The following is a 22,129-nucleotide window of genomic DNA, read 5'->3' on the forward strand; positions in this document are numbered from 1 at the left end:
AATTTGGCGAGATGACGCTAATACATATAAAGATTAGCGTATATTTTACTTCAGCCGCCACCGGAAGGATTTCTTCCAACGCGTTCCTACAGATGTCAGGGACGAACACTCCCGTCTTGTCCACGCCCACGCAGAAGATCTGCTAATCTTCCCTGTCGCGGTGGAATCTCTGATAACTGTTACTTCGCATCTGGATTCTTTACTGGACGGGTATACCTGCTTGCCGATGGTGAAGCTGGACACAATCCTCATTTCCACCTGCATTATCATCATCAGCTGGATGTGAGGCAGATTTTGTTATTTGGTGTCTTTTGCGCTCATAATGTCAGCGCTTCCTCCTCCTCCGCCTCCGGGATGGGGTGCTGCAGCTCCCCCGTCGATGCCTCTCGCTCCCCCACCACCCGGATTCCGACCCCCAGCTGACCCTTTGGTCGGGAAGTTTGCACAGAAGAAAAACGAATGGCTCAGGACGCAACGAAACCGTTTCGGGGAGAAGAGAAAAGCCGGCTTTGTGGAAAGCCAGAAGGCGGATCTGCCACCGGAACATCTCCGGAAGATTGTAAAGGATATAGGAGATGTGTCTCAGAAAAAGTTCAGTACCGACAAAAGGAGCTATTTGGGGGCATTGAAATTCATGCCTCATGCGGTCCTTAAGTTGCTGGAGAATATGCCAATGCCTTGGGAATCAGCTCGGGAAGTCAAAGTGCTCTACCATGTAAATGGTTGCTTGACACTGGTCAACGAGATCCCCCGAGTTATAGAGCCTGTTTTTCATGCGCAATGGGCTACCATGTGGATGACGATGCGACGAGAGAAAAGTGACCGCCGGCATTTCAAAAGAATGCGCTTTCCTCCTTTCGATGACGAAGAGCCACCGTTGTCGTGGTCGGAAAATATTGAAGATGTTGAACCTTTAGAACCCATTCAGATGGAACTTGACGAATCAGAAGATGCTCCAGTATATGAGTGGTTTTACGATCATCGACCACTTCTCGATACCCCCCATGTGAATGGCCCAAGCTACAAGGAGTGGAATTTGACTCTTCCACAAATGGCAACGCTATATCGATTGAGCCGCCAATTGCTCAGCGACGTGGTCGATAAAAATTATTTCCATATGTTCGATCTAAACAGCTTTTTAACAGCAAAAGCGCTTAACGTCGCGATTCCTGGTGGACCCCGATTTGAGCCGTTGTATAAAGACGTCGACCCAAATGATGAAGATTTCGGAGAATTCAATGCGATCGATCGTATCATCTTCAGAGCTCCAATCCGAACGGAATATCGAGTCGCTTTCCCATACCTATACAATTCGTTACCACGAAGTGTCAAGCTGTCTTGGTACTCCTACCCTCAGATCGTTTATGTCCAATCAGACCCCAACCTGCCTGCGTTTTATTTTGACCCAGTCATTAATCCGATATCATCCCGTTCTGTCGCTCCAAAGAATATAACTGTCAGCCACGAAGATCATATTTTTGGAGCTGGAAATGACGAGGATGAATTTACACTTCCTGGAAATGCTGAGCCATTCTTGGCTGATGAAGAGCTGTACACCAGTGAAACGGCCTCTGCAATTGCTCTTTGGTGGGCACCATACCCGTTTGACCGCCGCTCTGGTAAAATGGTTCGGGCGCAGGACGTACCCCTTGTGAAACAGTGGTATCTTGAGCACTGCCCACAGGGCCAGCCCGTGAAAGTTCGTGTATCGTACCAAAAGCTATTAAAAACTTACGTTCTAAACGAATTACATCGGAAAAAGCCTAAGGCACAAAGCAAACAGAATCTCTTGAGGACACTGAAGGGAACCAAGTTTTTCCAACAAACAACTATTGATTGGGTGGAAGCTGGGCTTCAAGTCTGTCGCCAAGGGTTTAACATGTTGAATCTGTTGATTCATCGCAAAAATTTGACTTATTTACATCTCGACTACAACTTCAATTTGAAACCAGTGAAGACTCTGACGACAAAGGAGCGAAAGAAGTCCCGTTTTGGAAATGCTTTCCATCTAATGCGGGAAATCCTTCGCTTAACGAAGCTTATCGTTGATGCCCAGGTCCAATATCGTTTGGGTAATATCGATGCTTTCCAACTTGCTGACGGCATCCTCTATGCTTTTAATCATGTTGGCCAACTGACGGGCATGTACAGATACAAGTACAAACTAATGCACCAGATCAGATCATGTAAAGACCTGAAGCATCTCATATACTATCGCTTCAACTCTGGTCCGGTTGGAAAAGGTCCGGGGTGCGGGTTCTGGGCACCTGCTTGGAGGGTTTGGTTATTCTTCCTGAGAGGGATTATACCTCTCCTGGAGCGCTGGCTAGGAAATTTACTCTCCCGTCAGTTTGAAGGGCGCCACAGCAAGGGTGTCGCAAAAACTGTTACGAAACAACGTGTTGAATCCCATTTCGATCTTGAGCTTCGCGCTTCAGTCATGGCAGATCTTATGGACATGATGCCTGAAGGCATCAAACAAAATAAGGTTAACACTGTTTTGCAACATCTCTCGGAGGCCTGGCGATGCTGGAAAAGTAATATCCCCTGGAAAGTCCCGGGGCTTCCTGCTCCTATAGAGAATATTATCTTAAGATATGTCAAAAGTAAGGCAGATTGGTGGATTTCTGTTGCTCATTACAACCGGGAGCGTATTCGGCGCGGAGCGACGGTTGATAAGACTGTGGCTAAGAAAAATCTCGGACGACTCACGCGACTCTGGCTCAAAGCTGAACAAGAGCGGCAGCACAACTACCTGAAAGATGGCCCTTACGTCTCTTCTGAAGAAGCCGTTGCAATTTACACTACCACGGTCCACTGGCTGGAATCCCGAAAATTCTCCCCTATTCCGTTTCCTAGCGTATCTTACAAGCATGATACGAAGATTTTAATTTTGGCTCTAGAGCGTTTGCGCGAAGCTTATTCTGTTAAGGGCCGCTTAAATCAAAGCCAACGGGAAGAACTTGCTCTCATTGAACAAGCCTATGATTCTCCGGGTACAACTCTGGCGAGAATTAAGAGATTCCTTCTCACACAGCGAGCTTTCAAGGAAGTTGGTATTGACATGAACGACAACTATTCAAACATCAATCCAGTGTACGATATCGAGCCCATTGAGAAAATCACTGATGCGTACTTGGATCAGTATCTTTGGTATCAAGCAGATCAACGTCACCTATTTCCGGCCTGGATCAAACCGTCAGATTCCGAGGTTCCCCCTCTTCTTACATACAAATGGGCTCAAGGCATTAACAACCTTTCAAATGTATGGGAAACCGCCGATGGTGAATGTAATGTTATGATTGAGACGGAGCTATCTAAGGTTTATGAGAAAATTGACCTCACCTTACTCAATCGACTTCTCCGTCTCATTATGGACCATAATTTGGCTGATTACATCACCTCGAAAAATAACGTTCAGCTCAACTACAAGGACATGAACCACACGAATAGTTATGGTATGATCCGTGGCCTTCAATTCTCTGGTTTCGTCTTCCAGTATTATGGCCTCGTAATCGATTTGCTCTTGCTGGGCTTGCAACGAGCAAGCGAGATTGCAGGCCCTCCCCAGAGTCCAAATGATTTCTTGCAGTTTAAAGATCGGTCAACCGAAACTAGACATCCTATTCGCCTCTACACAAGATATATTGACAAGATTTGGGTGTTCTTGAGATTCTCAGCCGATGAATCACGAGATCTTATTCAAAGGTTTTTGACCGAACAGCCAGACCCGAATTTCGAGAACGTAATCGGTTATAGAAATAAAAAATGCTGGCCTAGGGACTCTCGAATGCGGTTGATGAGACATGACGTTAATTTGGGTCGTGCAGTTTTTTGGGATCTGAAGAACCGCCTTCCGAGATCCATCACCACCATTGAGTGGGATGACACTTTTGCCAGTGTGTACAGCAAGGATAATCCAAATATGTTATTTTCGATGTGTGGTTTCGAGGTCCGCATTTTACCGAAGATCCGCAACCAAAATGACGAGTTCCAAGTCAAGGACAGCGTCTGGTCGTTAGCGAATAACACGACTAAAGAACGAACTGCATATGCGTTCCTGCAGGTCACGGAAGAGGATATCCAGAAGTTTAACAATCGGATCAGGCAAATTTTAATGTCTTCCGGCTCGACTACCTTTACAAAAATTGCCAATAAGTGGAATACGAGTTTGATCGCTCTGTTCACATATTATCGAGAAGCAGCGGTATCCACTGTTAACCTCTTGGACACAATTGTTAAATGCGAAACCAAAATCCAAACCCGGGTTAAAATTGGCCTGAACTCGAAAATGCCGTCCCGCTTCCCCCCCGCCGTCTTCTACACCCCTAAAGAATTGGGAGGCCTGGGGATGATTTCTGGTTCTCACATACTTATTCCGGCCAGCGACAAACGCTGGTGGAAGCAAACTGATACTGGAGTCACCCACTACCGAGCGGGTATGTCACACGATGAGGAAACTTTGATTCCTAACATTTTTAGATACATAATACCCTGGGAGGCGGAGTTTACCGACTCGCAACGGGTGTGGATGGAGTACTCTCAAAAACGACAAGAGGCGAATCAGCAAAATCGTCGATTGACACTTGAGGATTTGGAAGACAGCTGGGACCGCGGCCTTCCACGTATCAATACTCTCTTCCAAAAAGACCGGAGCACTCTCAGTTTTGACAAAGGCTTCCGTACGCGAACCGAATTCAAAGCCTATCAACTGATGAAGAGCAATCCATTCTGGTGGACAAGCCAGAGGCATGACGGTAAATTGTGGAACCTCAATGCCTATCGGACCGATGTGATTCAGGCCCTTGGGGGTGTTGAAACGATCTTGGAACATACTTTGTTCAAAGCTACAGCGTTTCCTTCGTGGGAGGGATTGTTTTGGGAACGAGCCTGTCTTGCCAAGGGAACACAGTTGCTTCGGTACGATGGTACCAAGGTTGGAGTCGAGAACGTTAGAGAAGGAGACCTTCTCCTTGGTCCCGATGGCGAACCTCGGCGCGCTTTCAACATTGTCAGTGGACGAGATCGTCTGTATCGCATTAGTATTGACGCTGACAAGGAAGACCTTGTTGTAACGCCAAACCATATTCTTGTTCTTCATCATGAAAAGGAAAACCAAAAGCGACAGAGCGAATTGTCGGCTTCTGCGACAGAGCGCTACGATACTGTGGAAATGACAGCCGCCGATTTTGCTGCTCTGGATCCAGAAGAAAGGCGTTGGTACCGACTCTTTAGATCCCCTGGCTTCGAGTTCGGCCAGCAAAACGTACCCATAGACCCATATTTCGTTGGTTTTTGGTTATGCGATGGAATTCGCGCGAGTACCACAATCTATACCAGTCCCGAAGAAGCAACCAGAGAGTTTATCATCAACCATGCTGCTGAATTGGACCTGCAACTTGCTTCGAAAGAATATATGCAACACTCAGTCCGTCGTGTAGCCCGACAAACCATCTTGGAGCAACGGCTCGCCGTTCAATGCACAGCACCACAAGAAACTGACAGGACACTTCTCAGCCATATCTTGCAGAAAGCTGCGAAAAGTGGCCTAGCCTCCAGCACGCGAACCATGTCAACCAGCCGAAATCGCCAGCCTCTTTCCGAAACCTCAGCAGCAACTTCCATGAATATTCTTCCCGGGTTTGCGTCTAATTCGACTTCAGTCGTTTCCCCTGGTATCCATTCTCACGAAATTCTGTCGTTGCGTAGCTCCTGTTCGCAGCTCGTGCAGATAACGGAGAAGTCTGGGTTACGTGAAGAGTGCATGATTAACCCGCCGTCATCGAGAGAGGATCTCGGGCTCGATTTATTTGACACACATATTGAAGCCGATGAAATCCAGGGCCTGGATGAAAACTTGACCGGACAGAAGCACCGCCTACGAACGGGCTGTCGAGCATATGGAGATCTCACTGTCCATGAGGAAGGACAAATTCTTGATAATATCATTAGCCGACCTGTTGGCACTCCTGATATTGGTACGCTCCTTCGGGCTCTCGAAGAGTTGGGGTTACCTACAAATCGCGCAGAAGGGCACGGAGTTGAAAATAAACGCATACCATTTATGTACATGAAGAGTTCTCGATCAATCCGGCTAGCTCTTCTCGCGGGGCTGATCGATAGTGATGGCTGGTACTGTCAACCTCAGAATACGTTCTGTTTTGGCGAGAGTGAACGCATTTCGCCTACTCTTTTCTGGGACATCGTCACGTTAGCACGATCATTAGGTTTGAGTGTTTCTACAGAGCAGCATACGATGCGTAGCCCGGCTTGCACAGCATATAAACCCCGGTTTGTTGCCCAGATATCCGGAAATGTAGCAGAAGTTACCTGCCTCCTCGCGCGAAAGGGAGGTGTCAAAAGTCCCGTTTCTCAGGCTCATAGTTTCACTATTAAGGGGATTCATCTTGAGTCGGAGATGACGGAATGGGCGGGCTTCAGAGTCGATAAAGACCAGCTCTACCTGCGACACGACTTTCTTGTATTACATAACAGCGGATTTGAAGAATCTATGAAATTCAAGAAGTTGACCAACGCGCAGAGATCAGGTTTGAATCAGATTCCTAACCGTCGCTTTACTCTGTGGTGGTCACCAACAATTAATCGTGCAAATGTTTATGTTGGTTTCCAGGTCCAGCTTGACTTGACTGGCATATTCCTACACGGGAAGATCCCAACCTTGAAGATTTCATTGATCCAAATCTTCCGTGCCCACTTGTGGCAAAAGATTCACGAGTCTGTCGTCATGGATCTCTGTCAAGTATTCGACCAAGAATTGGAGCAGTTAGGTATCGAAACTGTTCAGAAAGAAACTATCCACCCCAGGAAATCTTATAAAATGAATAGCTCATGTGCCGATATTCTGTTATTCGCCACCCACAAGTGGAATGTCACTAGACCGTCTCTTCTTTTTGACACCAAGGATGTGATTGAACCCACTACGACGAATAAATTCTGGTTAGATGTACAACTGCGTTACGGTGACTATGATTCTCATGATATCGAGAGGTACGTTCGTGCCAAGTACCTCGATTACACGACGGATAGCATGAGCATATACCCATCCGCAACTGGCCTAATGATTGGTATCGACCTGGCGTATAACCTATACTCGGCCTATGGTCAATACTTCCCTGGTTTGAAGGCTCTGGTGCAGCAAGCTATGGCAAAGATCATGAAGGCAAATCCGGCCTTGTACGTACTAAGAGAACGTATTCGGAAAGGCCTCCAGCTTTATGCCTCAGAAAGCAACCAGGAATTCTTGAATTCCCAAAATTATTCCGAATTGTTTAGTAACCAAATTCAGCTTTTTATTGATGACACTAATGTCTACCGTGTCACAATTCATAAAACATTCGAGGGTAATTTGACGACAAAACCAATCAATGGTGCGATTTTCATATTCAATCCGCGCACTGGACAGCTGTTCCTGAAAATCATCCACACTAGTGTCTGGGCGGGCCAAAAGCGTCTCGGTCAATTAGCCAAATGGAAAACGGCAGAGGAAGTTGCCGCACTTATCAGATCTCTGCCGGTTGAAGAACAACCGAAGCAACTGATAGTCACAAGAAAGGGTCTCCTCGATCCACTCGAGGTTCATTTGCTAGATTTCCCCAATATCTCCATCAGAGCGTCTGAGCTTCAGCTACCTTTCCAAGCTGCGATGAAGGTCGAGAAGCTTGCGGACATGATTTTGCGCGCGACTGAACCGCAAATGGTTCTTTTCAACCTCTATGATGAGTGGCTGAAGACAATATCGTCATACACTGCATTTTCCCGGCTTATTCTAATACTTCGAGCTCTCCATGTGAATCCTGAGAAAACGAAAATCCTTCTTCGTCCAGATAAGACAGTCATTACCCAAGAACACCATATCTGGCCCACGCTGTCAGATGAGGATTGGATCAAGGTTGAAGTCCAGCTCCGTGACTTGATTCTGAATGACTACGGCAAAAAGAACAACGTTAACACTCAAAGTTTGACTAGCAGCGAAGTTCGTGATATTATTCTTGGAATGGAGATTAGTGCGCCGTCCATGCAGCGACAGCAGGCTGCGGAAATTGAAAAACAGCAGGAGGAACAGAAGCAGCTCACAGCGGTCACAACCAAAACTCAAAACGTCCGAGGAGAAGAGATAGTTGTTAACGACTACTTCCCAGTATGAACAACAAGCATTTGCTTCAAAGACCGAGTGGAGGACTCGGGCTATTGCGACATCAAATCTTCGAACCCGGGCCAACAACATCTATATTTCTTCTGACGATATCCAAGAGGAGGGACACTACACGTATATCATGCCAAAGAATATCTTAAAGCGGTTTATCACAATCGCAGATCTTCGAGTGCAGGTTGCTGGATATTTATATGGTGGGTCACCGCCTGACAATGATCAAGTTAAGGAGATCCGGACGATCGTGATGATCCCACAAGTTGGAAATACTCGTGATATACAATTACCACATCAACTCCCCCAGCATGAATATCTCAGTTCTCTTGAGCCTCTTGGAGTTATTCATACGCTCTCTGGAAACGAACCATCGTATATGACAGCGATGGATGTTACGCAGCATGCGCGCCTCATGAATGCGCACTCCTCCTGGGACAAGAAAACTGTGACTATGACTGTATCGTTCACCCCAGGTTCTGTGTCGTTGAGCGCGTGGGCATTGACACCCCAGGGTTATAAATGGGGGGCTGAAAATAAGGACACATCCTCTGATCAACCTCAAGGTTACTCAACCAGCATGGGAGAAAAATGTCAGCTTTTGCTCAGTGACAAAATACGCGGTTACTTTTTAGTTCCGGAGAACAACGTCTGGAACTACAGCTTTATGGGCAGTTCTTTCAGTAGCTTAGAAAAGCGACCCATATATGTGAAGATTGATACCCCATTAGTAGGTTTTTCCTCTATTCTTGTTATATTTGTAACTTTTTCGATATGATTACTGACACGTGTATCTACTGTAGCGCTTCTATGATGACCAACACCGCCCCCTACATTTCCAAAATTTTGCCGAGTTAGAGGATATCTGGGTTGATAGAGTCGATAACTTTGCATGATCATGCCGAGTCTCCTGCTCTCATCGACTTATGTGTTAAATAGAAGGCCTTTATTAATTTCCTACTTGTACCTGCTGTTTCATTGGCGAGTGGTCCGTTAATTTGTTTTTGTTACTTTTATTCTTTGACTTTTCAATTTGCGCTTGTTTTGTATGCATATGTACTGTACGTTACCACAAATAAACCATGTTCTGCACTGTATGAGAAAAGTCCCGCCTAGAAAGAATAATGCCATTGTAACTTAAAATATTATTGGCGCTATCTGTTCATTCGTTGTATTCATAGGTGACAAAAAGCCCATTGCTCTTCTCTTGGATTTCACTCATCCTAAGTCCCCACTACGTAGTGTTAACTTCTTCGATCGCCTTCACCTGCTGATAGGAATTATGACCATTGGCCTTTTAGATCGAGTTAGGCTGATGTAGCGATAGGCTTAAGATTCATCTGAGTTCCAGCGGCACAGTTCTCAACCAGGCTTGTATCAGTGGGATTTAGGGCATTTGGTAGCTATATCACGGACAGCTGAAGCCAATACCCGGGCTCTTTTCTCGGATAATGGTTTTTAGTTTCTCCTTCCACTGGCGTTTGCTATTATTGCTTCCCTTCCCCTTCATCATGATGTTTACAAATCCCGGCCCTCTTTCATTGAGGACCCAGGGAATATAGCTCTTTTATTCCTGGATATTTTGTCCAAAGAAATATCATGTGGCTCAATCGATCGACCTTTGGGGTGGTTCATTGCTGAATCAAATACATTCGAAATTAATATCTGAAGCTGAAGCAACGCACATTGGAGCAAAAGGATCCACCGGGGTTAAAACCCCCCCAAGTACGATAAATATGGGGTGGGATGCCGTGATATTAGCTATATATACAACTCTTGAAGCTGCAGCAATCTGTTACCAATGGCGGAGCAAGAATGAGAGCCGCATGTTTGATGAGGATCGCTCGTTCTAACCTGTGCAGGACATCCTCATCCATTCCTCAAACCTCTTCGCTAAAATGTCTCTGGGACTCTGAAGCCTCGGGATCGATACCAATGCTGAGATGGTCTCCTCCTTTGGCATTGATGCGCTCATCAATGACTAATCATGAGCAAAGCCTTGTCAGTGGTGGCGCCCTTACGGACGTTGGGGTGTTCCGCGCCGTCAACTGATCCGCACCTCCGACATCTCATGTCGCGCGCATGTTCAGATCTTTCATTATTCATGGGCACTAGATTATCAACAATGCGATTGGAAACGATTGGAGGGGACGCTGTGGGGATCAAGGAAATGAGAACGAAAGCATGGGCCAGTCCAGTCTTTGTTCAGGCGAGACCACAGCTTCACATTATTGTCCTCGCTCTCTTCCTACGAGGATGGGATAAATTACGAGAAAATCGCAGTTTTCCTCGTATTCCGAAACACCCGTTCACGTAAATATTCAGACTTTGATCAATATAAATCTCATTTCTCGACTCTTCCAACAGTTCTCCGGTGGGTGGCTCTTAGGGGTTGGGCTTCCCCAGGTGCATCACTATGGTGGGGTCCCAAGCCACAGAGATCAAACATTCTAACTGCACTTAGCAATTTGGATCTACTTGGCCCATTGATTTTCATCTAGGATCACAGGATAAGCCATGGAGTGAACTCCTCACGAGTCACCAGAGTCATTCGTTTCTCCCCTCTTTTTACTAACTCCCGCATCTGGACCATACAAATTGCGTTACGACTTTCAATTTGGCATATCAGCATGGATCCGAAGCGACCTAAGGCTAGTTCATATGTATTTTACTGCATGGGTTGAAGCGTCCGTGAAAGTTCCAATGCCAACATTAGCCCCTGTGGCTGACAAAGTTGCCATCACAAGTTAAATTACAAGTATTCACAGCACATGGTCGACATGCTAGGAAACACAAAGGGGTCTCGCTATGCAGGTCTGCCTAGCGTACTAAAGATTTTGTGCTCTCCCCAGAAAAATATGGTGGTTATTCATGTTTCAATTTATGCAGGTTATTTGCCAGTGCATGAAGCATATATCTCACTTCGACCTTTCTATCATAAAAACGGTCGTCGATCAGTAATATATTGTCAGCAGGATATTATGTTTTATTTGAAGCTGGTTACAGTATCAACATTGTTTGTTTGGTGATTTCTTTCGGCTGTTCGGAAGAAGAGAATCATGAATACTCATTTTCTCTGGGCTCCCTTTTTTCCATGCACCAATCTGCACACCTTGGTTGTCCCTATCCGATGCCTCCTAGAAAAGAAAGCACCACCACAAGGCATCATGTTCAAACATCCAATTAGAGACTAATGTCACCCTCATGCGGGGGAGCGGAGAATGAGACAGGGAGGAAGCCTGAACTTGGAGGACGAAATTGGTCTCTGGTTGGCCAAAGTGGGAACACTTGATGCCCCCTGCCTATAATTTCAAGCCATACTTCTTTTTCAAAAATAGATGGAAACAGAATTGGGTGGCCAGGCGACTGAAGATCTCCATGACGGTGCATTCGAGCCTAAATAAGAGAGGGCAACGATTACTACAAGAATGTATCTTGTTACTGCTCAACTCGTCTGTATGTGACGTGCGTCCTTAGATAATGTCAGTTTTTGCCTCGTTTGGACTGGGAAAGGTTGAACTATAACTAGCTGAACGTCCATTCGTGTTTGGCAATGCGCCGCACCAACAACATTTCCTCAGTAGTGTTGAAAAAGAGTTCGAGCGCGTCAACCGGTGCGGGGAATCTTTGCCTGGAAAACATCTGCCCTAGTCTTGAAAAGGAAATCGTGTTATCATACATAGAGGGGCCTGCCAAATGAAATAGCTCATTTGGAGCGTCCCTTTGGTCAAGGATTTAACAATCGACATGGTCCATTCATGCGTTCGTCTGGAGCAGCTCGGTTCACCATCAGAAGGTCAACCGGTATGATTGTCCCGGATTCGGGAAGGGAAGGCCATGGGAGGTTTGCCAAATTTACTTTCCATGAAGGTTTTTCAATTTGGAATTCAAAACCATCTGTCGGCCGTTCTGCACGCTATGAATCCCCTCCCTTGTTCAGTTTATCCAATTTGCCGATTCGGGACAGCTACAGCTCTCCCCTGGTGCAAATCGGCACGCATTTCCGGGGGATGGGCGGGTTTATATTTTTAGACTCGTTCTAAGGCACTAAGAAACAGTAAACAGCGTTGGTTCTAATGGGGTCGTCCATGAAGGTGAAACAATAGCCCGACGTGTTTTCGCAGCGAGAGAAATGACCTGGTGGGGGGATGGGTGGAAAGAGTGTGAGGAGAATTTGGAATTAGTTGTTTCAAACACTGACCTATTAGAGATTTGTGAAATAATGTAGAGGATCCTTGAGGCGTTGGGATTGAATACTAACACGCGCATCGTGGAATTTCAAGTTTTGTTGTCGAATGGACGCTCATTGTCATTTGCAAATAGCTCTTCTTGATTTCTTCCTTCGTCTTGTGCATAATAATTTTAGTTGTATGAAACAAAGAGCGCTTGGCTTCTGGAGGAGTTCCCGGCGACAGCGTGAATATCCCATGTCACATTAGCAATAATTATATTCACAATTATTATATTTCTCAGGATGCCATTTTTTGCGGGGTTCGTAGATGGTTTGTTTGGAGTCTGGGGCCGTTGATCGTCAACTAACCAGAATCGGTCTCGATTGTCCACTTAGGAACATCTCCACCGAAGTTATCCACCTAGGAAACCAACTTCAATTCTGGCGTCACCACCGTCATTAGTACGCCGACCATTGCTTTTGGTAGATGATTGCTGCAAAGACCTGGGAAATATTAACCACCGAGTAGCTGTCAATGAGGTCTGGACATCCGCCTGTGCCCAACCTGCTCCCGATGAATTTCCAAACATTGACCTCAACTCTGAAAATTCTGTCGCTAACTTTTTTTCATTCAGGCCCGGATTTTCAGGCTTCGAGTCACTCTTTTTGGCGGACTGCTCCACAATCCAAAGGCCGCGGTTGTGTGGCAAGAACATCGGTTTCAAATGAGCATCGAGCTTAGACTGCTGAGGCGTGTTTCAACGCGGTTTAGCCCCGCCAGGATCCTGGAAGCTGAGATGCCTGCAATGCCTAGGGCGTTTGATACTAGTGCAATTTGCGTGTCCTCGCTGAAAGTTGTGAAATCGGCTATCTCGTCGACCCTGCTTCAATATGAAGGTGTACCAACCGCATTTTCCAGACCCCCTCACTCCATGGTTTTATGCAGACGATACCCTGCAGGACTCCCCCGGGTGTATCATGTTTTACACCGTATGCTTGAAGTGGAATAATAGGATATAATTCCACGCGGGACCAAGCTGTGATACAAGGCAGCGACTGTGAGGAGTCTTTGTCAAGAAAACCTACTTGCAACATCGACAATCGATATCTTGTGAGGCGAGATTAACTCTTAGTTTCCCTTGCATTCCTAGGGTGTACTGAGACTGGTTCCTTGGCTCTGACAATGCAGAAATTGACTACGGAGTACCACTGTCTTGAACCTAAATTTAGACACGAGAGGCTCCGTCAGTACCCCTTCCGGAAATTCTGAGTTTTCGATCTCTGTAATCTTTCTTGGCTACCTCGACATTTTCGACCCAAGGGTTCTGAGCTAGCTAGATAATATCACTTTGCTTGTCACAGGAATAATCAACAGCACAAGTTGTTAAATTAAGCATGGGGAGTAGAAGGCTTAAACTGAAACTGAGCTGCGGGAGTGGACACGACGGGCCTAGTTTGCAATCTGTCGATCACGCCTTTGTTTGATGCCTCGCTCTAGCTTTGACTAGCCTGGAATCTTGACGCGACGTGCACTATAATCTCAGCCATTCAGGAGCTGGCGGGGACTAATTAGCCGTTACAGTCTCGAGGAATTAAAATGATCAGGGAGCATGGAACAGAGCCACTCGCAGCAAACTGGGCTTCACCACTTGTGGGCAAGGATAGAAGCATTGGTCCTTTTCTACTTCTTATCCGAGAGAGGAAAAAGCTCCCTGTCGATGATGAGAACCACGAGAAGGATGGTCCCGAACAGTGAAACAAATCCCGGCGGTGCATATGGGATTCTCATCTCTTCGATCCCGGCTGACAATCGTCGTGGAAGTCGCGCAGTGTGAAGTGAGGCATGTTTGTTTGCCCCTTGATCCTCGGCAATCTTGTTGGATTGGATTAATCGAATGCTATCTCACATCTCTCTCGCGGGGCTGCTTGTGATGACAGCAATCGCCTTTCTCTTTATTATTCTTGAGCCCGTTGGAAGCTCCTCAGGTTTTCGCGGCATGTGCCCTTTCGCAATCAGTTGGTGACAGGGGACGAGCCGCCATTTTCACCACCAACACCGCTCTCCACTCTTTCTAAACGTCTTTTTGTTCCTGAATAATCCGGTCGTTACTCAGAGCGCTTTTGTCGCATTGAACCATACATTTTATACTCCATGATTTAGCTTCCTTTGCTCGGCCTTTTGCGTTCACATTGTGTGAAGTTACGGAAGGGGTATTTGACATGCGGGACATTGCTTTTATATCTCCACTCAAAAGCTCTGTTTCAACGCAGAGAAGAGAGTGTGTGCCCCCGAGAAATGCCACCGAGGTTCGCGCCTAGGCAAGCGTAAGATGACCGTCTAGAACTCGGTCCATCATTCCCTGGTCCCATTTTAGCAGAGGTTTGCCGGGACCTATTGCTATTCAAGCGACCGCAGTTGACCCTTGAAGTCCGCCCCATCATTTTTAATTTATGATGTGGGCTCTCAGTAGCCCTTATGATTATTTCCCTGAATGCCAACCCTCCTTTAGCACAACCATCCGTCTGGTCCCTCATCCTAGTCCCGCCTGATCTACAATGTCTATTTCGACGGACCTCTATAATAAGACTACTATGCGCTATCGTTCTCTCGTCCTTTCACCCAAGAAGTTCGAGAAGTTCTCATTTCGCGAATCCCCGAACTCAGCCCTAAACTTCATTTAACGAGCACCAGCCCTGATATAACTCCCGAGGAATAACTACCTTGGCCTTTTGACGTGCTCAGCTCACTCATTGTCTGGCGCGGGGCGTCTGATTTTTATTCTTTTATTTTACAAACCGAAGTTCCATGATTCCCACCAAATCGCGACCCCTCTCACTACTTAACTCTTTCCTCGCGCTGAATGCACCTCAAAAGGAGAAAAGTCCAGCCATCCATACCCTTTAGAAACGAAAAATCCAAACCAAAGACCGGAATTTCCTTTTCAAATCTACAGCGCTTTCGCGCTGATTCTACAATACGATTTACTTACGAATCATCAGGCAGCCTGCTAGGGCTTGATAGCTCTAGCAGCGCCGATATACAACCGTGACGCTGGCGGATCCATATCGGGATTATCAGATTGATTATTCGGCACAAGAGCAGTCGAAGGCTCAGGAACAACAAAGTCAACTGGTTTACCAAGCAAATCAACAATCTACAACGGCACTTCATCATGCGGCGAGGTCTGATGTTGCCTTCCTCTCAGGTGGCCAGCATCATCAATCCTTTCAGCAGCCGCAACAACAGCAACCATCCCATCACCACCACCAGCAAGCGTCGCCGCCTCAGCGGCAACAGCAACAGCACGGACAACACGGGCAGCCGGGCGTTGTTGCGTTGTCCTCTGCAGGATCCCATAACGCTGTACGCGACATCCAACCACCTGTCTTACTCCCCGCGCAGATGGTAGCACCCCAGCTTCCACCTCACTTTAACACCGGCCCGCTCCACCTACCATCATATGCGACTAAGCGACACGGGACGAAAAGAGCGCGCATCGATGAAGGGTCTGGTGAACCAGGTGATGATCACACAGCAGGACTCAGTCTTTCAATGCTCTCGGATACATCTCACGGGGATGAGCGGCAGTCCACCGATATGCTCTTGTCTGCGCAATCAGATCCCACATCGCATCACCAGCCTCCCTCTCAACACGAATACCAACAGACGCCCTCGCTGCACCAGCAACACCACCATCACCATCGATTGCCTTCTCAAGCCACTCTCGTAGGCGCCCAGCGCTCCGATGCAGAATTGACATCACCTGGGGGAGTGTCTGGGCCTCCAAGCGTGGTTGGCCAACCAGGGATGCCGGATCCCGCACCACGACCGCGAGGGCCCAAACTAAAATTTACACCGGAAGAGGATGCCCTGCTGGTAGAGCTGAAGGAAAATAAGAACCTAACATGGAAGCAAATCGCTGATTTCTTTCCTGGTCGGACCAGCGGCACATTGCAGGTTCGCTACTGCACCAAATTGAAAGCCAAGGCAACGGTCTGGACGGATGAGATGGTACGACTGTCATTTTCTGCTTTTGTAATCAGGCACTGCCAGTCACTTGTGAAGACAACTGGTTACGGGTTGGGCTAACATCCCTCATAGGTACAACGGTTGCGTAACGCGATCCACGAGTACGAAAATGACCGCTGGCGTGTGATCGCGAATAAGGTTGGAAGTGGGTTTTCACCTGCAGCCTGTCGAGACAAAGCCACAGAATTATAGTCATTCTATTGCAGAAAATCATCGCGGAAATCTCCCTGCTTTTGGCCCCACTTAAGAGATAATTCTAGGATACGGTGAGGGTTTACTTCCCGTGGCTATGTACGATGTGGAAGTGTACGTCTGCTTTTGCTTTGTCGGAGTAGTTACGTTGTTCCCTGTTTGTTCCCTCAGCCTTGTTGTTACAGCGTTCGCAGAGAAAATTCTATCGGTTCTTCCATATGACTTCGACTTAATACCGCCAACCCCTGTTTGTTTCTCCTCCCGATGCTATCCCTGGACCGAAAACGAAAAGATAAAGAGAAAAATGGGGATGACGGCAGGTTCAAGACTGACCCGATATAGCCTGAGGGCGTACGAGAACATTGACCTAGAAAGGAGAAAGAATAAAGAAAAAATGCTAGAGTGAAAACTTTTATATTGGCGCGTGCTGGAAATCCAAAACATTAATATAGCAGCGACTCCCAAAAGTCACACACGGATCACAAATTACTTAGCATCGCGAATCCCCCATCTGCCGCGAACGAACTGTACCCGTTTGTTCTGTCTTAAGGCGTCTGTGACTATCCTCCGGCTGCTCTGCTTGTCTTGTCTACTTTTGTTTCGGCTGATGATACTTCCTGGGTGAATGGGATTGGTTAACGTTTGGCATTGCACAACAATGATACCCAATTTTTTACTTTCTTATCTGTCATTTATCCGGTAGAGCGGGATGGGGGCTTTTTACTTTATTTATGATTTCCCAACTGACGACACTCGTTAATAACTAGTTCCTAATTTTTTTCTTTTTTTCTGTGGATCGGGATTCTGTAGGTTAAGTTAAATGGTTCTGAGGGCAATCAGGAATGGGGCAAGGTTTATATATTTCGAAACGTTCTTTCTTTATTGGTTTTTGATTGATATTCACGTCTTGCACGGTGTGAATATTCTGCGATTATGCTGGCTAGCGAATTTCTTGTCCTCACATTTCTCATGTTCTTCAGGCAGAAATGTAGAATAGGAGCGTTTAAGTCCTAGGTATGAGACGGCTGGTGATTAATATCCAAGGCCTTTGCTATGGATTCTATTTCATATGGGAATCATTTTCTTGGTGTGCCATCATGGCCTGTCATTTTGTTTGGTACGGGTGTGGTTGTTGAGTGTGCATAAGGATACTGACAGAGTGTCTAGCAAAGAGGCTGAGGCTACTCCGAGGCTGAATATGGAGAAGTTAAAAACGCGTAGGAGAATTGTCAACACAGAAACGACCGTTTCCCGACTGTCCAACCTATGTGTATGCGGCTTTGTGTAGTTTTCATTCCCCTGTTCATTTATGTAGTCCCGGTGGTCTCCTGTACTCCCTGAAGTCTCACCGTTTCTTTATGCATATAGAAAGGCGTTTTGTTGTGACATCGTAATGTGAGCCACGTTAGCAATTCTGCGAAAAGGTTACACACAAAAAGGCTACCAGGTAAAGGGAAACTAAGAGTTACCTCTCGAGGGTGGAAGAGAAGAAGGAGTCTTATTCCAATTCCATTCCATAACAAATGTCGGTGTCCTCTTGGATGGAGGTTGTTTGAGTCAAGAAAGGGAACAGGGCTAACCCTAACGGAACCCAACTTGGCAAGAGCAAAAATCGACCAATTAGGGTAATAATAAATCACATGATACCCAAGCATAGTTTAGCGGATAATGACTAATCATCTTGGATTGGACGATCCGGTTGGTTGCTTGAGGTCCAACGTCAACTTCAAACTCATATACCATTACACCACGCTCACCCTTCAACAAACCACAACCACCACCGTTTCCAAGCGCCATTGGCAGTCGGAATAATGTTTGCTCAGCGAACTGCCTTCACTCTCGCCCGGCGTACCCCCATTAGGGCCATTGCCAGGCGGTCTTTTTCCGCATCGGTCATCCGACGTATGCGCCCGCCTTTCGATTTTCTCCATTCCGTTTTCACATTGCCCAATTTGTGTTCCAACGACTTTTCAACAATGCTCAATTCTAAAAAGCGCTTTTTGGCCTAGTGAATTTCCGAACTGATTGCTAATTTTCCACCTTCCTTCTTTTCCAGGCGATGCTGGGAAGCCGGCCACGTCGAAATGGGACCCTAAGCCCGGAGAGCCTGTGGGCAAGCTTGTTTCATTCGAGGGTTAGTCAACGGATTTTCGTCTGCTCTAAACTCGTCCATCTTTATCTCGATTAGGTGTTCGGCATCGTATACTGTTTTATGGGCAATTGATTCATTTGATCATACAGCTACAGCTGTTGTCAATTGCCCAACCTGATCGGAATAACATTGCACATGACACTTGGGAAACAAACTCTGACTGTTTTAACATAGATATCGCGGAACAAACCGACCTTCTACCTCCCGGTGCGAAGCCCGGAACCATGCCCACAGACTACGAACAGGCAACCGGTTTGGAAAGATTGGAACTTCTAGGAAAAATGCATGGAATTGATGTTTTCGATATGCGACCGCTTGATTCGTCGAGAATGGGTGTGTGACTTCCGGTGCCTTTTATTCCGTATCTCATTTAAACATGCAATCCTGCGGGTAATATTTGGGACTGAACTCATATACAAATTTTGGTTGGCAGGAACCTTAAATGACCCGATTATCGTCAAATCTGGTGGAAATGAGCAATACGCCGGCTGCACTGGATACCCCGCGGACTCCCATTCTGTCGTGTGGCTCACGGTAAGGATCATTTCCATTAGAGTTCCATTCTCCATCCATGCACTTTTCCATTTGGGTCATACGGCAGTGACTTATCCAATACGTATTCTAGGTATCCCGCGATCGACCAATCGAGCGATGCTCAGAGTGTGGAAACGTCGTTAAGATGGAATATGTTGGACCTGAGAACGATCCCCATGCTCATCACGGTACGTGGGCTTGTTCATTACATAAATCATGATTAGACTTGTCAATTTGTGAATGATGCATATTCTTCAAATATGTATTCGGACGTATCACGATGCTGACGTATATACGTTTAGATGAACACCACCATGCTCACGAAGATATAAAGACTATGGCTGACTTTGTCAAGCCCGAGTACTGGTATAAATAAATAAATACCTGAGCGTCTTTGAGAGAATGAAGAAATGTTTTTGACATTGTCTGCCTACTTTCGAAATATGAAGTCACAAATTGACCTAATGTAGAACATGTCAACAAAACAATATTTTACCATTTTCATTCTCCCATCATCTCAACACACATACACATTGCGAACCCCATCTCTCTCTGTATATTTCTCATTTGCATTCTTACCTTATTGCGATCGCGTGGGTCACATGCCGACTCTACTCAATCTCCCAGCTGACATTTTCTTTTCATTTCCACATGTAGATTATTGTAGCTTTTACAACATGAACAAAGAGGGGATTTTTTGTTTCTTTTCTTTTCTTTTCTTTTCTTTCTTTCTTTTTTGACCATCAATGGAGGTGGAAGGATGGTTGGTTGTACAGCAGGGCACCAGCAACCGTGGATATTGAGGCAGTTGATAGTCTAGATGCCTTCAATTTACTTTCAGGTATTACATGTTGTGCCCGTGCAGCCGAATGGCCTGCAAAGAAAAAGTACGAATTAATTAATTCATTATCTAATTTTGGCATCATCTCTGCTCCCTTCAACATCATTTCTACTTCATTTGATTTACATTCTGAGTACCAAGGTCTTTTCAGACCGCACATTCAATTATCTATGATCAATAGGCATTGTTGGAAATTATCTTAATCTTGTCAGTTCACACATTCCTCAATACAAGTTATTCAATCAGACAACTTGTTCAAGACACTCAAAACACCCTACAGATATGCACAGATCCATGCATTCATTCACATACCTCCTCTGTCTCTGATAGAATATGTCTATCACAGTCAACAATCCTGTCTCTCCCTGTACTTTGGGTCTCCTTCAGTTCTCTTCAGAGTAGCATTAACATAGCTTTGATCGCCAGTTCATGTTTTACAAAAAGCTTCTCACTCTACCAAGATAGCTATGGATTGTTGAAGGATGCATGTTCAGGTTCAATGATTTTCTTGTTCACTCTCAGGTTCTTCGCCTATGTCCCTTATTTATTTCAGTCTTCGTGCCCCTTTTCTTCGGAGAAACAGTTAACGGTCAACCTCCAAGACGTAACGATTATGAGTCATAACGCTCCTTTTATATCCATTTCTGCCCTCTCTTTGGGAGATAAGCTCTTTTTGGCTGCTTCAACCTAATGTAAGGGATGAATTTGAGTGGACCAAAATAGGAGCTGGATGTCAAAAGTCGGTTCTTTCATCGCTTTCCAATACCTTCTCTCTCTCTCTCTCTCTCTCTCTCTCTCTCTCTCTCTTGAGATTTCCAACCCTCACCGTGACAGAGGGCGACTTTGTTTCTTCTCCCCGCACAGGGAAGTTGTATTCATTGTGGCAATGGGCTGGGAAGTGCCTTGCTCCACTCTTGCAGTTGGGGTTGGTGCACATCACAGAATATTCGTCTCCCCACACGTACGTAAATAATTTACCTAAATAAGTACAATCGTACGTTAGTTGCATATCAACGGTGTGGAAATGTAACTGCCTCCTTGGCGAAAGTTGGAAGATACCGTCCGTATGGACATATTAATGCTGGAGAACATAATGTGTTTTGGATCACATCCTAAGGAACGCCTGATATCCAAGGTTCCCCATTTGACAAAAGGGCTATTCACACAATGTTACTGCTCTCAGAGGACAGTGAAGACTGAAATTGTTGAATCAAACATCAGCGGAGATGTGGTGGGAGGAATTGTGCGCTATGCAGCACTACCACAAGATAATATGTTATGGTACATGCTAGTACCTATGATTCCCCATCCCATCCGGCCATATCGCTGTTCATCCCTGGTGCAAAATTAAAATTACCTGAAAGCTAGAGCAGTTTGTGACAGACCACTATCAACGGTGTTGACGAAATGGACCACATTTCTCACGGTCGAGGAATGTCTAGCTCGTTGAAAAAGTAGAAAATTTGTGGACGTATACACATATTTGGTTACGGAGAGTAGCACCCCATTCCTGTTGGACTACCGGAGCCAAGGCTACGGAGAACGGAGAATAACCACCCCCCCCTGTTTTAAGCACAACCCATTCAGCGAAATGAAACAGTTGCAGCAGATATCGCTGAAGAAACTAGGGAGAAGCGTCGGGATCAAGGCTTACCGGGAACGGAACGGCCAATATTTTGGAGATAGTAAAACACGCACCGCAACACAATCAGCAGAATCAGAGAGCAACGTCTTTTAAAGTGCTGTGCCGTTGTGCTATCTGCTCGGGTAACTTCTTGAACAAAAAAGACGGAAAACGGTGCGAACAAGTGCCACGCAACCTGATTGAACAGGAAACATTCCAATGCATACACAACAGCTAGTAGAGTATATCCATACCCGAACGAATAGGGATAGATGAGTATCAGCGGTTGGTGGTAGGAGTGGTACGGAGTAGGATGCGGATGTTCGACTCGGGTTGGCAGAACGATTATGAACATACACAAAGCAAAAAAAGCAAGTCCTTTCAGAATATGCACTCGATAGACACGGGTAAGCGAGTGGAC

The 22,129-nt window shown here is 46.0% G+C and overlaps 4 protein-coding genes across 4 annotated transcripts; all 4 read left to right on the forward strand.

The window, feature by feature from the left end:
* Nucleotides 1–322: 322 nt before the first annotated feature.
* Nucleotides 323–9,308, forward strand: HCBG_00494 (mRNA splicing protein PRP8; the record flags this gene model as incomplete). Its single annotated transcript, XM_045427544.1, has 3 exons — nt 323–8,158; nt 8,187–8,894; nt 8,968–9,308. The coding sequence occupies 3 exons, from the start codon at nt 323–325 to the stop codon at nt 9,058–9,060; spliced, it is 8,637 nt and encodes a 2,878-aa protein (XP_045291519.1).
* A 2,932-nt stretch (nt 9,309–12,240) lies between these two features.
* On the forward strand, nt 12,241–13,605 carry HCBG_00495 (uncharacterized protein; the record flags this gene model as incomplete). The annotated part of the gene is made up of 4 exons (XM_045427545.1): nt 12,241–12,258; nt 12,732–12,797; nt 12,971–13,232; nt 13,487–13,605. The coding sequence occupies 4 exons, from the start codon at nt 12,241–12,243 to the stop codon at nt 13,603–13,605; spliced, it is 465 nt and encodes a 154-aa protein (XP_045291520.1).
* A 1,286-nt stretch (nt 13,606–14,891) lies between these two features.
* Nucleotides 14,892–16,557, forward strand: HCBG_00496 (MYB DNA-binding domain-containing protein; the record flags this gene model as incomplete). The annotated part of the gene is made up of 3 exons (XM_045427546.1): nt 14,892–14,945; nt 15,367–16,347; nt 16,438–16,557. The coding sequence occupies 3 exons, from the start codon at nt 14,892–14,894 to the stop codon at nt 16,555–16,557; spliced, it is 1,155 nt and encodes a 384-aa protein (XP_045291521.1).
* A 1,800-nt stretch (nt 16,558–18,357) lies between these two features.
* Nucleotides 18,358–19,863, forward strand: HCBG_00497 (cytochrome c oxidase polypeptide IV; the record flags this gene model as incomplete). Its single annotated transcript, XM_045427547.1, has 6 exons — nt 18,358–18,459; nt 18,614–18,691; nt 18,884–19,042; nt 19,143–19,243; nt 19,335–19,431; nt 19,546–19,863. 6 exons carry the CDS (start codon nt 18,369–18,371, stop codon nt 19,617–19,619), a joined length of 600 nt encoding a protein of 199 aa, XP_045291522.1.
* Nucleotides 19,864–22,129: the final 2,266 nt, after the last annotated feature.

The sequence above is a fragment of the Histoplasma capsulatum genome (assembly GCF_000150115.1).
Source record: "Histoplasma capsulatum G186AR genomic scaffold supercont2.1, whole genome shotgun sequence".
In the NCBI taxonomy this organism is placed as follows: Eukaryota; Fungi; Ascomycota; class Eurotiomycetes; order Onygenales; family Ajellomycetaceae; genus Histoplasma; species Histoplasma capsulatum.